At 39.1% G+C, this 16,196-nt stretch overlaps 2 protein-coding genes and 1 long non-coding RNA gene across 5 annotated transcripts in view; 2 read left to right on the top strand and 1 right to left on the bottom strand.

Annotated features, from left to right (window-relative positions):
* The window catches only part of LOC146524889 (uncharacterized), a 275,208-nt gene that overhangs the window by 103,806 nt on the left and 155,206 nt on the right, over nt 1-16,196 (top strand). The gene's annotated exons all lie outside the window — the stretch shown is intronic.
* Nucleotides 6,805-15,490, top strand: f9a (coagulation factor IXa). The gene is made up of 8 exons (XM_085170203.1): nt 6,805-6,955; nt 7,115-7,302; nt 7,377-7,401; nt 8,671-8,784; nt 10,681-10,815; nt 10,890-11,170; nt 11,317-11,440; nt 12,864-15,490. Exons 1-8 carry the CDS (start codon nt 6,820-6,822, stop codon nt 13,451-13,453), a joined length of 1,593 nt encoding a protein of 530 aa, XP_085026329.1. The 5' UTR covers nt 6,805-6,819; the 3' UTR covers nt 13,454-15,490.
* The window catches only part of mcf2a (MCF.2 cell line derived transforming sequence a), a 24,605-nt gene continuing 22,313 nt past the window's right edge, over nt 13,905-16,196 (bottom strand). For all 3 annotated transcript variants that reach the window (XM_085170172.1, XM_085170181.1, XM_085170190.1), the window contains 2 exons: nt 16,042-16,145; nt 13,905-15,948 (listed from right to left, as the gene is read on the bottom strand). In XM_085170172.1, the coding sequence (XP_085026298.1) occupies nt 15,908-15,948; nt 16,042-16,145 (145 nt within the window). In that variant the 3' untranslated portion in view covers nt 13,905-15,907. The remainder of the gene's footprint in view (nt 15,949-16,041; nt 16,146-16,196) is intronic.

Raw genomic sequence — 16,196 nt, 5'->3', positions numbered from 1 at the left:
TTGTATTGAGTAGACAGTGTTAATTACTCAGGTGTGAATTATTCATCCTGTCAACGATTCTGTGAAATATAAATGCCCTCAGTCGATAGTTGCCAACACTTGAGAAGATTGCGGACTCCCTGTGGGGGGATTCCAGAGCCGGTGATGATTTTGCATCTTTTATGCCAGACCACAAAATGACACTAGAGTTAAAACTTCAGCTGGCACGGTGAATCAGCACCCTTGACTGCACGCCATGACTGCATCAGCTTGATTATTCTTTGAAAATATTGAATGATTATGAAAGGCGTGAGCACAAGTGGTAAAGATCCAATACTGCACAATATTTAGAGGTTTCGACTAACACTGAAATAGGAAACTTTGAGAGATTTTGAAGAGCTTTGAGTATCTTCTCTCTGAGTTAAGTGCATGTTTGGGGATCTGAAAGAGCCGTCACTAATTCAAGTTCAAACGCTAAAAATTCACCATTGGTAACAACAGGTATTTAAAGGGCAAAACTCCTATTTCATCCACTAGAGCAGGGGGGTCTCGAACCTACACTCTGGAGCCGTATGCAGACAAAAAACTAGATGAATATGAATGATGGTAATAAACAGTCATTTATTTATAATCTCTATAAGTTATATTCTCATACGTAGTCATTTCATCTCAAATATTCAGATTTTCTTTGGCTTCTCTGTCTTGGTGTTGTTGGCTCGTGCTATTTGAAACAAAAAAAACCCTTTTAAAAACACTTCATACATTTAGTAAACTAAACGTAATAAACAGGGCTAGCAACAGCCAGGGAAGATGAACATTTAGATGAGATATGAATTTATAGGCATGTGACTGACTGCATGATTTAGATTTGATGGTGTATTTGTATTTTCTGTGAGATGTTTTGGGTTGTATGGCTGCTATCTTGACCATGTCTCTGCTGTAAAAGAGATTGAGAGCCCAGTGGGACTTCCTGGTAAAATTAAGTAATAATTTAAAGAATCCTGATAGTCTGACATTAAAAGCATATTAGGTGAGAAAGTAAAAACAAGTTGTGACGGAAAAAGGTTTTTGATCATTAGATTTATGATGAAATGCTAAGAAACATGATAAAGACGGACGAGTATTAATAGATCTGTGAAAGTGCGTCTTCAAAGCTTAACACAGTTTTTGTTGTCTGGCTCACATAGTAACAGCTTTTATTGTCCACAGAGTCACAGAATTTCCATTAAAAAGTTTTCTTGACTACTCTTCAATTAGGAGCTGGAAAAATCTTACTAGGAAAATTAGAAACATGTTTGAACATACACGGAAATACGGTATATAAGGCAAAAACATAGTTTGTAAACATTTGATTCACTTGAATATATAGTAAATATTTATTTTGACCACCTTTATTCTTAAATGTAGCCTGAACTCTTCAACAAGCTTTCTTATCATTTCTTTAAGTAGACTTTGGGAAGAGTTTTCCAGGCTTCTTGAAGAAAACTCAAAGCTCTTCTTCAGATATTGGCTTTTTTCAGTCCTGTATTACAATGATCCCACAATACTTCAATATTTAATAATATTGAGGCCTTGGCTCTGTGGAGGCCAATCCATGACTGATAATGTTCCACTGTGTGTGTTTTTACTGCAGTTGGAGTGTGTTTCAGATAATGAAGCAAAGGTTTTTGCTAATAAGATGCTTTCCACACTATGCCTGCCATAATCACATCAGTATAAATTTCTATGAGAAAAAAAAGTGTCATATTGTAATATCATTTTTGCAGCCTTTACATTTCCGAGTATCCACAACAACAAGAGAAGCCCAGGCATGTCTGAGAGCAAGAGCCATACATCAGCCTCCAATAACAATTTAATATTTAAATCAGCTTCAACAACTTCTGACAAAGCACAGTACTTTGCAAAAGTGTTGTTCCCCTAAAAGTGGAAAGAATAAGCTTTCACCACTTGAAGCAAAAATACTCCTTCAAGTACAACCTAGCGACAAAAGACTAGATACTATCAGCTGGTGACGTGTGGTGGACAATTGATAACATAATTTTTCCATAACAGTCCAAGGTTCTGATGTGACCCCTTGGGAAAATGAATTGTCTGCCTCTTCTATGTGAGTTATTAGTTCACATTTGGGTTGGACATCAATAGCTGCTACTATCTAAGATTCATCCTGGTGCAGTTACATGATGGAAAAGCAGCACTTATATCTGATTTATACTTTGTCACTACTATTCTACAGGGTGGGCCATTTATATGGATACACTGTAATAACATAGGAATGGTTGGTGATATTAAAGTCCTGTTTGTGGCACATCAGTATATGTGAGGGGGAAAACTCCTCAACATGGGTGGTGACCATGGTGGCCATTTAGAAGTCGGCCATCTTGGATACAACTTTTGTTTTTTCAATAGGAAGAGGACCATGTGACACATCAAACTTATTGGTAATGTCACAAGAAAAACAACAGTGTGCTTGGTTTCAACTAGAGATGGACCGATCCGATATTACGTATCGGTATCGGTCTGATACTGACCTAAATTACTGGATCGGATATAGGAGAGAAATAAAAAAAAATGTAATCCGATCCATTAAATATCGAAAAAGCACCTCACAAAACTTGTGACATGGCATAACTCGGCTCATAACCGTAGCACGTCGGAGCAATATGCATCACGTGATAGAGCGCTGTGGCATGAGAGACCTGTCGGCGGTCTGGTTGAGTATTTGGAGCCTTGCTACCAAACCAGCATTTCATCTCCGAGAAAGTTATTGCAGAGAGAAGTAAAGCAAGTGTGTAAGTTCATCTCTGAATGTTTGTAAAGCATTCCAGCGTTAAGCTTAACAACCGATATATGGAGCGACTGCCTCTATCTACCTCCCTCCCTCTGTTACTTCAATCATGAAACTGATCAATGATCAGCTGATCGGCTTTTCTGTCGCGAGTCCGTTTCTCTTGCTTGTTTTTGGCCCACTTTGCACCAGAAAGAGGAAACCAGCGGCTGAACAACAGCAGTACGTTTAACCTTGATAATCTGTTGTTAGAATTTATTTAATATTACTTTCTACACCAGGATCCTTTTCTACGCAGCTGACGGCTGGTAACTGTGCAGGGGCGGATCTAGCAAAGTTTAGCCAGGGGGGCCGATAGGGCATGAACAGGGAAAAGGGGGCACAAAGACATACTTTTCTTTCTTATTCTCATTTAAAATGTCTAGCTTTTAATAAATAATTATCTGACTCTTACATCCAAAGTTTTAATCTGATGTAAAATGTATAGAAGTCCATTACTGTCTATAGCAACTATTAAGTCTAATATACCTTAGTAAGCTATAGTACTTTTTCCTTTGGGAAGATACCATCTGTGCAGTCTGCAATTCTGCTGAAGAAAGATGTTGAATCTATTTAATATTTCTTGAAAAATAATTTATTTCTGTGCATTTTTTTTCACACTGCATCAAATTAAAGTTGATTACGTCGATTAAGCATCATGAGGTGGGGGGTGGGTCCCTATTTATTCATTTTTTTGCTGGGAGTTTGCAACCCTATTAGTTAGGTTGCTTACTCTTTAAAATACCAGAATTGGGAGGATGGAGTAGGTTTAAGTTTATTAGATTGATCAGTATTGCTGAACTATGAAATATTTTGGGTGCAGTGTAGTTTTTTGCATACAGTATAACAGAATAGCTTTAGTGTTTTGTTTTTTTTAACTTGAGTTTGAACTTATACAAAATGCAGCAAGATATTTAAAAAAAACAGTTTTATTGATTAAAAAACACACTATATCAGATTCATATCGGTATTGACCCATATCCAAATTTATGATATTGGTATCGGACATAAAAAAAAAAGTGGTATCGTGCCATCTCTAGTTTCAACGTAACTTTATTCTTTCATGAGTTATTTACAAGTTTCTGACCACTTATAAAATGTGTTCAATGTGCTGCCCATTGTGTTGGATTGTCAATGCAACCCTCTTCTCCCACTCTTCACACACTGATAGCAACACCGCAGGAGAAATGCCAGCACAGGCATCCAGTATCCGTAGTTTCAGGTGCTGCACATCTCGTATCTTCACACCATAGACAATTGCCTTCAGATGACCCCAAAGATAAAAGTCTAAGGGGGTCAGATCGGGAGACTTTGGGGGCCATTCAACTGGCCCACGACGACCAATCCACTTTCCAGGAAACTGTTCATCTAGGAATGCTCGGACCTGGCGCCCATAATGTGGTGGTACACCATCTTGCTGGAAAAACTCAGGGAACGTGCCAGCTTCAGTGCATAAAGAGGGAAACACATCATCATGTAGCAATTTCAAATATCCAGTGGCCTTGAGGTTTCCATTGACGAAGAATGGACCCACTGTCGTTGTACCGCATATACCACACCAAACCATCACTTTTGTTGTTCCAACAGTCTTGGAGGGATCCATCCAATGTGGGTTAGTGTCAGACCAATAGCGGTGGTTTTGTTTGTTAACTTCACCATTCACATAAAAGTTTGCCTCATCACTGAACGAAATCTTCTGTGTGAACTGAGGGTCCTGTTCCAATTTTTGTTTTGCCCATTCTGCAAATTCTGTGCCAATCTGGGTCATCCTCGTTGAGATGCTGCAGTAGCTGGAGTTTGTAAGGGTGCCATTTGTGAGTAGCTAATATCCGCCGAAGGGATGTTCAACTAATGCCACTCTCCAGTGACATGCGGCGAGTGCTACGCTGTGGGCTCTTGCTGAATGAAGCTAGGACAGCCACTGATGTTTCTTCATTAGTGACAGTTTTCATGCGTCCACATTTTGGCAAATCCAACACTGAACCAGTTTCACGAAACTTAGCAAGCAGTTTGCTAACTGTAGCATGGGAGATGGGTGGTCTCGTAGGGTGTCTTGCATTGAAATCTGCTGCAATGACCCGGTTACTGCGTTCACCAGATATCAACACAATTTCAATCCGCTCCTCACGTGTTAACCTCTTCGACATGTCAATGGTTGTGAACAAAGAGAAACTTGTAAATAACTCATGAAAGAATAAAGTTACATTGAAACCAAGCACACCATTGTTTTTCTTGTGACATTACCAATAAGTTTGATGTGTCACATGGCCCTCTTCCTATTGAAAAAACAAAAGTTGTATCCAAGATGGCCGACTTCTAAATGGCCACCATGGTCACCACCCATCTTGAGGAGTTTGCCCCCTCACATATACTAATGTGCCACAAACAGGACTTTAATATCACCAACCATTCCCATGTTATTACGGTGTATCCATATAAATGGCCCACCCTGTATTATAATACTGATGCTGCTCTCTGGCACTTTGTCACAATAAAGTCACACTTTGAATGAGGAAGTGTGTCATCAATGACAGCAGCTTATTGGAAAATGATGGAATTTATTTACACTTATAAATGCTGTTCTTCAATTTTTCTTCTCCTTCATCATCAGTAATATAATTTTATTAAAGTTTCTGGGAATGTAATGATATTATTAGGACCTATACAGCTTTTTCCTATGCAAGCAACATATGGTGGCATATTTCTAATTGCATCAAAGCACTAGCACTGCAGACTAAAACCATGAAAGATAATGATTTGAACCAAAAATTATAAACTTGGATTCATAGCTCCCTAAGACCTGTGCCCACTGATTTTTTCACTCCACTTCTTAAGTAATCTGGCAAACCTCAACCTTTCCCGCCTTTCCATACACTCCCTTTTCACCAGCCACCCTTCCACTGAGACCATTTCTGATGTGGTTTCAGTGAACAGTAGATGGATCAATGGAGCCCAGATGCATCTCTCAGGTCCTGTGTCAGGCCTTTATTGGATTTTTTCCTATTTGTCAAGGACATGACTTTGTGATACTGTTTGTCTGCTGTAGATAACTTTGTTTTGTTTGTTTGGTTTTTGTCACTTAAAAAAATTTACGAGCAAGCCTCGCTTATTGGAAGCACAAGAGACTTTTGTACAGTACTGTAGATTCTTCTTTTCTGTTATTTTCACTGCATTATTTATGTATTTATTTATTTATTTTGAAGAACTGAGTTAAAAAAAATAATACATTTAAAACTGTTTTTCAAAAAAAAAAAATCCAGTGATTTAGTTCCATGTTTTACATTATACGGCCTTCACACGTGTGTAGTATTATGATGTTTCTTAGACTCCTTTCTGTAGTGAAGTATCGTGGTAAACCCTGTCGCCTACCTCCCTTACTGAGGTGTGTGGACGCCATCTTGTGGCGCAAAGTTTGAAGTACACTTGATAAATCAATTTCTGTGGTCTGGCCACCATCAAGTCCTGGCGAGTTTTCTGAAAACGACACACAATATTGGACGAATTTTATTTCTACCTCTGTTAGGCAAATTAAATAACTGCTTATGCGTAACTGTACATAGACGAACTGGGAGAGATTTTAATGCCATGTACATGTTAATAACACATTTTTAAATGGACTGACTTACAAATAATTAATGGACAAATCAACCTTATGGCATGGTTTTAGCACAACAATGGGTCAAATGCCATAATTTTGCACAAAGGTAATATTAGCTCAGGCTTATGACTGAGAGTTGGAGCCTGAAAGTTGTCCTTGGAGCAAAGGTTAAAAACCAGGACATAAGTCATTGCAGCTGACTGGTTTCAGTTTACCATTTTCAGAACCCCTGTTTCCTTAATGTAAGTAATTTCTCTGTAATGTAAATTTCTCACAGTTCTTTCATTAATAAATGACTATCCTTGTATTCAGGAGGAAATATAGTGTCTTTTGTGCCAGTGGATGTCGACACTCTAGTTTTTCCCTGACAGACTGTTTTTTTTTCTCTGAACAAACATTCGATTAATTGTTGGTGCACATGTGCAAACACAGATTGTACTTTGGAGTAGGAGTCGAGAGTGTTTCTGTCAGGATGGCAGAAAAATTTGGAATGGGACTCATTTCTGTGTCTTTGCTGCATTTTCTGCTTTTAAATGTTCCGCTGGGTTCTGGAGGTATTGTGACATTTTAGTGATGCTCTTTAACTTTAGGTACATTTTCGTTTTGCGGACTTCTTAGCAGCATTTACTTTAAGAAGTTGTTGCTTTTGACTTACGAAATGAACCAGTGGATAAACACGAACTAGCTTTCTCTTATTCCTTTGTTTACTCTAGCTCCGGCTCCATCTGCGGATGAAGTGTTTCTGTCCGGTCAATCAGCTGACAGCATTTTGCGCAGACACAAACGTTACAACACTGGACTGTTTGAGGAGTTTCTGCAGGGAAACCTGGAGAGAGAGTGTATAGAGGAATTATGCGACCTAGAAGAGGCGAGGGAGACATTCGAGAATGATGAAAGGACAGTGAGTATTCACTTACTTTGATTTTATTTGGCTTTGCTGGCTGCACCGATCACTGACTTTACTCTGTATTGTAGATGGAATTTTGGGCAGGATATACAGGTAAGAGTGTGCTTAATAAATGATTGAATGTGAGCATCTTTTTAGGTAAACTACTTATCGGTCCTAGTTTTAAAACTTAAACACTAAAGGTTTGTCTTTTATCTTGTAACATTACCATGTATTTCTTAGATATTCTTTATGTATATTTATGCCTGTTTTTCTGTAAATGCAAAATGAAATATTTTCACCTCCCTGATTTTTTAGATTTTTGTATATTAGTCACACTTACGTGTTTCAGTACATCAAACAAATTTTAATGTTAGACAAAGATAACCCAAGAAATACAAAATGCATTTTGTATTAAAAGAAAATATTTATTTTTTTATTTTTATTTATTAAGAGGAAAAAATACTATCTAAACCTGGCCCTATGTGAAGAAGAAGTCTTCCCACCCCCTCTTTAAACACATTTTGGAAAGCTGGGTTCAATTTCACTAAGCATACCCAGGCCTGATGAGTGCCAGACGTCAATAATTCTCTATCTGCCAAGCTCAAGTAGGCTAAAAGAACACATCCCAATCTAACCATTTCAAAAGCATTACAAAGCCATTTTAAGGCTTTAGGGCTCTGGTAAAGCACCGTGAGAACTATTATCCAGAATTAGAAAAACTTTGTGGCCAGCCTACCAAAATTACTCCAAGAGCACATCGGCAACTCATCCAGGAGGTCACAAAAGAACCCAGAACAACATCTAAAGATCTGCAGACATCACTTGCTTCCGTTAAGGTCAGAGTTCAACAATAAGAAAGAGGCCTCTGTGTGCAAACTACCTCTGTGGGAGAGTTCCAAGGTTAATATGAAAAAACAACACAAAAGCTCATCTCCCATTTATTTTATTCTGTGGACAGATGAGACAAAAGCTGGAAGGTTTGCATCTCCAGCTGGCATAAAGCTAAAACATAATTTCTTAAAAAGAACAGTTAAACATGCTGGTGGTTGCGTGATGGTCTGGGGTTGCTTTGCTTCAGGACCTGGACGATTCATGCTGGGAAAAACCTCCATTATAGCTGAATTAAGACTATTCTGTGAAGAAAAGTGGGTCAAAATACCTCCGAGTGATGTTAAAGAACCTTATCAAAGGTTTGACAGTAATTCTAAGGGTGCCCTGAGCAGCTATTAGGTTAAGGGGCCAATTACTTTTTTACTCCTTTAATATTTATGTATAATATATAATAATAATATAATATAAAATAAAATAAAAAAATCTAAATCAATATATGTAATATATAATATCAAATTAATTTCAAGTTCTGCGTTTGGATTTCCTCAGATGGTAATCAGTGTATGTCAGGGCCATGCCTGAACCAGGGGTCATGTAAAGACATCCTGGGCTCCTACACCTGCACATGTGCATCTGGCTTCACTGGGAGCAACTGTGAGATTGGTGAGTGAATGCCATGTGACTGGATATACAAACTGTAATCAAACAAAATTGGTTTTGTAGTGACATTTCCTACATTTTGGGACAATCTGATATCAGCAGTGATCAGATCAAAGGCTCAAAGGATAAACAAGCAGATGCATTTCAGTCTTCTTCTTCTTTCTAAATTAAATCAGTGTCTCGCATTCAGCATCACTCTGGTTTTAGGTTCCAAAATTAGGTTGTTGGCTATTTTAGATATTCTAAAAGCAGCATCCCACAGACCTGGATTTACCTGAATTTTATTTCACTTTTCAAAACAGATGGTCTGTCTTAAAATAGCTATGTCAAATGGCTATGTGAATCCCTATTTAAAGATAAAAACAAAAATTTAATTTGTTCATACTGGCTATTATAAATTAGCCACTAGACATCCATTATTGATGTAAATTATAGGGAGGAATTCACAGCTATTGTTCTGATTTAAGATGCATTTTAAGAAAGAAGTTAGGAAGAAAACATGAGGCTACAGAGTTGGTGGATGTCTCAAGTTTTATTTCCTCCACAACAGGTCAAAACTCAGGGGAATAGTTACTAATAGTGACTAGGGCTGCCACAAACGATTATTTTGATAGTCGACTAGTCACCGATTATTTTTGCGATTAGTCGACTAATCAGATCATCATCCATTGGACGTAAAACGTACAGATTATTGCACCAGCAGTATCTGTTCTTATATAACTATCATTAGCTTACAGCTTGAAGTGTTCAAGGTATGTGCTAACTAAAAATAAAGACAAGATGAGAGTTTATTAAATTTTAATGAAGTTTGCAGATTGTTTCGGTGAAGTTTAATAAACTCCTTGCTATCTAAAATATAACAGGACACCGGAGTATATTCTCCAGCATCTCACACTTCTGATAATCAGTTGTCTGCTTGACGTTTATTCAGCTGTGCAAAAACTATAAATTTGATCTCAGCCAAACCGATTTACTCAGGAACAAATGAAATACTAAAAAAAAGGCAAACAATAACATTTTGAAGTTATCTAAGTGACTTATGTATGTTTAACCTGAGTAGCAAAAGACGGCAGTGGGTTTGAAAACGATTTGCCAGGAGTCCGGTGTTCTCACGGCTCTAGTGAGCCTAGCCCCCAGCTAGCTATCGAGCTAGTGGGTAACGGACGTCTCCGAAAACGTCGGAGCGCTTTTGAAAGTATGTGGTGTCTTGATAAACTGAGCAGATATTTGAGGTTTACACAGCTACATTCTCGCCTGAAAATATGTTAAATGTTTATTTTGTGACCCAGAAAGAATAATAAGAGTAATATTAAAACTAACTAGCTACCGCCATTGTTGTAAACTGAGCTGGGCTGCGCTATGAATTCTGGGACACAGCTTCTTCTTCTTCGGGGTTTAAGGGCAGCTGGCATCCTTGTACATGCAGTGCTGCCATCTTCTGTTTCAATCCGTTATTACACTCTTAAATTCTACTACTTATTCCTGCGTCTTTTGGGATCTTACGAAGCTTCAAACGATGTGTCGACTATTAGATCAGTCATTGACGATTTTGATAGTCGACGTAATCGTGACTAGTCGACTAATCGTGGCAGCCCTAATAGTTACTAGTTACTAAACTAAAACGATTCATCAGAAACATGAATTCTCATTTCTGCTTTAAACACATTTCTGCTCAGAATGTGGCCTAGCACTGAAAGCACATTTAGAAAGGTTTTATTTAAAATGTAGTATTAGCAAGTGAATAACAACATACGAAACCTATTTCAGTGATTATATAAAATATTAAATATTATTGTGTTACAAAACACTTCTATATGATATGGTAACAACATGTATATATATTCATTAAGAGGATTGTTTTGAATTAATTACGTTTTGCTTTTGTTTTTTTCTCCTCAGTTATAGCAAAAAGATGCGATGTGAACAATGGAGACTGTACGCACTTCTGTGACTCATTAGGAGTCTTTAGAGCAAAATGCTCCTGTGCTGCAGGATACAGGCTGATGCAGGATGGTGTCAGCTGTGAAGCAAAAGGTATCAGCTTATTCCTGTTATATTCAATATCATATTAATGACTTTGTATCAATCCTCTTTTCTCACATCACCAGTTGAATTCCCATGTGGCACAACTGCCCTCACAGCACAGAGTGGATCTGTGCCCCACTATGATAATGCAAACACCACTTCACTGACCAACACGAACACTACTCCATACCCTCCCTCAACTCCAGCCCCTACCACAGTATCGTTTATGGACACAAGAAATAGACAAAAGAAACTCCCCCTGTGGGTATACAGTGACACTGAGGCCCCCACTGAGGCGCCAGTAACGCCTTATAAACGTATCGTCGGAGGTGATTTGGTCCTACCAGGAGAGATCCCATGGCAGGTACTGTAATGTCACGAAGCAGACATACCCAATGCAATTTAAGCAGTTTGCTACAGGAAGTACATACAGGAAGGAAACTCTGGTAGTGGCTTATTCTTCTTAGTTCTTAGTTCTTCTTATGCTGCTTAGTCTTCTCTCTTTTTCAGGTAGCCTTGGTAGCACATCCCAGAGGTCATATATTCTGTGGGGGATCCATTCTGAGCGAACACTGGGTTATCACTGCTGCTCATTGCCTGATAGAGGCACAAGGCTCCTTCTTTGTCAGAGTGGGTAAGGCTGACATACAATAAAATGGCGCTGTTTAGAGTATTACTGCGTCTACTCAACTTAACAGCTACCAGAAAACAAATGAATATTAATTATTTGTGATAACTGGCTCGCCTGTTTCTGGTTTCAACAAGATTACAAGATTTCATCCTTTTCCTTTTTTGTGATAGCAGCTAGGGATGCACCGATACCCGATACCGGTATCGGTACCGGAACCGATACCCGATACCCGATACCGGTATTGGGTATCGGCCTCGATACCACATTTTCTAAAGTATACGATACGAAGTATACGATACCGGGGACCGATACCACGGTCTGAGACCTGTCTATGTTTGAGCGGCATGTAAGGGGTTAATCACAGGCTCCGATTGCCCGCCCCCAGGCCGCGAGTGCCCGCCCCCAGGCCCCGGCTGCAGCTCAGAGCTGAGAGAAGGGCAGGCGAGACAAGTCAGCTGTGTGGAACTATTTCAAAGTGAACGAAGACCCGAAAACAAAGGCGGACTGCAAATTGTGCTCAGCGAAATTGTCCAAAGAAGGCTCAAAAAGTAGCGCATTTAACACAAGTAATTTAATCAAGCACCAAAATCCCAACACGACAACGCGTACAAAGAGTTTACCCACGCTTATTTACCCACGCTTATTTACCCACGCTTATTTACCCATGCTTATGTGTGTCCGAGCACGAACTCCCTGACTATCTCACCGCTCACCAATGGGCTCTTATGGAGACGACTGTTGCCATCCTCGCCCCCTTTGAGGAACTAACTAAAAAAGTGAGCAGCTACGACGCACTAGCCTCTGATGTCGTCCCAGCTGTGACTGTGCTAGTGAGACTTCTAAACAGAGAAACAGACGAACAAATTTAAAATTAAATTTTGCTTTTTTTTATAATTATTTATTCTGTAATATGTTGCATACAACATGCTTTTCATTTTAAATAAATGTTCTTAATTCCAAACTAGTCCCTTGTTGGTTTTTTTTTTGTTAAATTATAGAACTAAAGCTGTTACCTGTAAATTTAAATCATGTTTTTATTAAGTACTCGGTATCGGCGAGTACTGAAATGCAAGTACTCGTACTCGTTTCCACAAAAGTGGTATCGGTGCATCCCTAATAGCAGCCTGAGCACCTTTGGATCTTGGACCAGTGACCAGAACATTACTTTAGTTTTTATTTTTTAATGGAGCCTTTTACCATTCCCTGAGCTATTAATTAAATTATCAATAAATGAACATATAATAATAAAGAAAATAAGTGGGTGACAGCCCTAGTGTAGTTTTATGGATCAGATTTTGATTTTTAAAAGTTAATTTCTTGCACTTGGAAGAGGAAGTTCATCTACTTTTGAAATTCTATTTCATGCTTTGCGTTGTGAAGTACATTTAAAAAACAATTCAACAAGATATGATATCTTTGATTATAGGGGAGAATAACATCAACATCGATGAAGGCACGGAGCAGAATCATGACGTGAAGGAGAAGCGCATTCACCCACGCTACAATGCCACTCTAAGCTTATACAACCATGACATCGCCCTCCTCTATCTCAAAAGCCCCATCACCTTCTCCAAGGTAGTGCGACCCATCTGCATAGGGCCCATGATGTTCATCGAGGCCTTAGTGAAGGATTCCTCCCCAGCTACAGTCAGCGGCTGGGGCAGAACACGCTTCCTTGGAGCCACGGCCAAGACGCTGCAGAAAGTCGAGGTTCCCTTCACAGATCGCGCAGAGTGCACGCAGAGCAGCAGCCAAAGGATCACCCCTGTCATGTTTTGTGCAGGATACTATAATGAGGCCAAAGATGCCTGTCAGGGCGACAGTGGAGGCCCTCACGCAAACAGTATTCATAATACGTGGTTCCTCACAGGCATCGTAAGCTGGGGGGAAGAATGTGCAAAACAAGGGAAATATGGCGTGTACACCCGGATCTCTCTTTATTACAACTGGATAAACCATGTTATGGGGGTAACTAAACACAGGATGGCATTTGATTATGAAAACCCTGACCCGTAAAAATAAAAAAGTATTGAAACATTCAAACCCACTTCAGGTTGAAAAACTGCAAGCTGCTTTTTAACTGCAAGAATTTGGCATGCAAATGAATTCATATAAATACGAGCACAGCTTGTAGATGTTGTAAAGAAAGCGGATATTTAAAGGTTTTTTTTAAAGGAGTGAAAATTATTAGACTACAAAAATTCTAGCATTCAATTCAACAACAGAAGCACAATAAGCTGTAAAAATGCACGTGTAAAGAGAAATACATGAATAGTGTTGAGACCTATGATTTAATATGCCCTTTCATCCTATGCAAATAAATATAAGAGAAAATACCAGTTCATCTGCCCGTGTCAGAACATCACTTCCATGTTATGTGAATGAATTTGATGAGAAAGATGAATAAAACGAAAATCTGAAAAGCCAAACATCAAATGAAATTTGACCAAAAGCTCAACAAAAAGAGAAAATTCTGCAGTTTTATTATTTAAGACAGCTGCTACCGAAACAAGACAGAAATAATAGATTAAATCAGGGTGAATGACAAAGACTGGGCTTAGTTGTGTCAAAACAACTATTATTTTATCACTTAAAAAACATATTATTGCAGCAAATACTTTTGCATTTGGCTTTCTTTACATAAGAAAAGCTGTACAAAAAAATGCCCGTGTAGAGTGATGACTTTAATAATACAAACCAACTCATTGTTCGGTTGCCATGCATTTTTATCGAAAGAAATGTTCAGCAACTAGCGTAGGGTATATGGCTCATCAAGAGACGGAACGTCTCGAGCGTGATTTTTGCTTCCCGAGCTGGAAATCTGTGCAAATTCTGCAGCATTTTGGATTGAAATGACAAACAAACAATGTTTTTTCTCATATAAGCTAATAGAGCAAATAAAGGAGATGTTGCACAAGAATCAAGCATAGCTCCTGTAAAAATATGGGTATGTAATTTCATTTGGGACTTGACAGTAAAATAAATAAATTAACAACACAGGAAATGTTGCGCAGTGGCCCCTTCTGCTTTCTAGATTCATTTCCATATCAAATGCATCGTATCAAAGCCAGCCCTCCGACCGGGGGCTCAATTTGATGTGGTAAATTCATATAAGTCTGCAATCAATATTTAATTAAGTGTTCCATACAGAGGGTATATTTCATGTTGGCTGTATGATCCATTTTAAAGGGGAACCCAAGATTAGCTGAGCTGTAATGCTGGCGAAGAAACAATTTGCCTCTGTGATGGCCGAGTACACACAGCACATCATTCTCTCTTGTTCTGCTTCAGTTTTTCGTCCTTTGCTGCATTTGATAAGACAGCTCCCAAAAGATCATGATGAAAATGACAGTGTTTGAGGGCTCTGTGGCATGTGCCTCCCACTTGTCTATGGCACACACAGAGGAATACACTGCCATCAATCTTCATCACATTTGCCTGTGCCTTACATTACCATCTTTGACACGTCAACCGCTTCCTGCACGCAGGAGGCATGTGTCTTCCCTGCCTCCCTCATACATTCATCATACATCACAGAAGAATAAACAAAGAAAATAGCATCTACAACACAAGGAAATATGCACAGTAAGAGAGGTAAAGCAGCGAGCAATGAACACATTCGGTAAACAAAAGGTGGATTTTTAGTCTCCATCATTCTTCCACCATATTAAAGTGCCCGTTGAATGTTTGTGAGGTCAGTTTAAAGCAAGGACAGAGTATTTGATTTTGCAAACAGTATACAAAAGACTCTACAAGAGCAAGAATAAAAAAGGCATTATGGCATGGCACAATTTGGCATTGTAACTCCCGTACTGTACAGAAGAGGACGCCTTAAGGAGCAAAATGTAAGAAAAATGCAATGACGAGATGAAACGGCGAGATACAGTAAATGTTAAAAATGACACCGCACGCGGTGGCATGTATATGTTTTAAGAAAGGTTTTTAGGCAAATCCTGGGTTAGCATCCATTCGTCACATACTGAGACAGGAGCTCACACACACACACACAAACCCATAAAGTTACTTTAACCTCAAGTATTAGGATTGAAGAGTCCACAGACTGTGAAATGACCCATTGTTTAAGCAGCAAACTCGCATCCCGATTGCATGTGTTGCAAAGTGAGCGCCAGAGGGAAGAGATATTTATCACTAATAGGAAAAGAGGAAGACCAAACAAGATCCAGGGGGTAGCTTGTTGATTGTCCGTAGTGGTTTCATCAGCTCCAGTGTTTTTGTGCTGGTACCTCTCCACACCTTCACTGTCAGAAAACTCTGGTTTAGGAGATTGTCAGTCAAAGCCATAGAAAAAACTTGTGTGTAGATTTCCATGTTTGTCTTTTTAATGACTGAACGTTGATGAAAGAAGACGACACGGGAGGATCAGTTACGAGACAGCTACGGCTCAGTCTGCTTTCTGTCTGTTCATTCTCACCCAAAGGTAAATATTATCACAATATGTGCTTTTCTTCTCTATGGGGAGCTGAGCTTTCTCACCTTCAGGTTTCCTGGGTCTACGAGAAAATACACAGACTTTTAGAGAAGAGAATCAGAGTTAAGAAATACTCAATATTATTGTGAGATGGAAGTCTAGGTCTCGTCTTTACCCCCTAGTCTGGAGGAGTTTTCGCGCCTGCTGCCTCCTATAATCAGCTGCAGGGTGGCAGCTGGTAAGAAGCCCTCTTGTTGCAGAGTCACATTTTTCACCAGCCTTTCCACCAGGATGAAGAATTGTGAGGAAAGTGTTTACAGGAGGGAAGGA

Source organism: Neolamprologus multifasciatus, chromosome 2 (assembly GCF_963576455.1).
Source record: "Neolamprologus multifasciatus chromosome 2, fNeoMul1.2, whole genome shotgun sequence".
Classification (NCBI taxonomy): Eukaryota; Metazoa; Chordata; class Actinopteri; order Cichliformes; family Cichlidae; genus Neolamprologus; species Neolamprologus multifasciatus.
The sequence above is the reverse complement of the archived record's forward strand: the minus strand, read 5'-3'. Positions and strand labels throughout refer to the sequence as shown.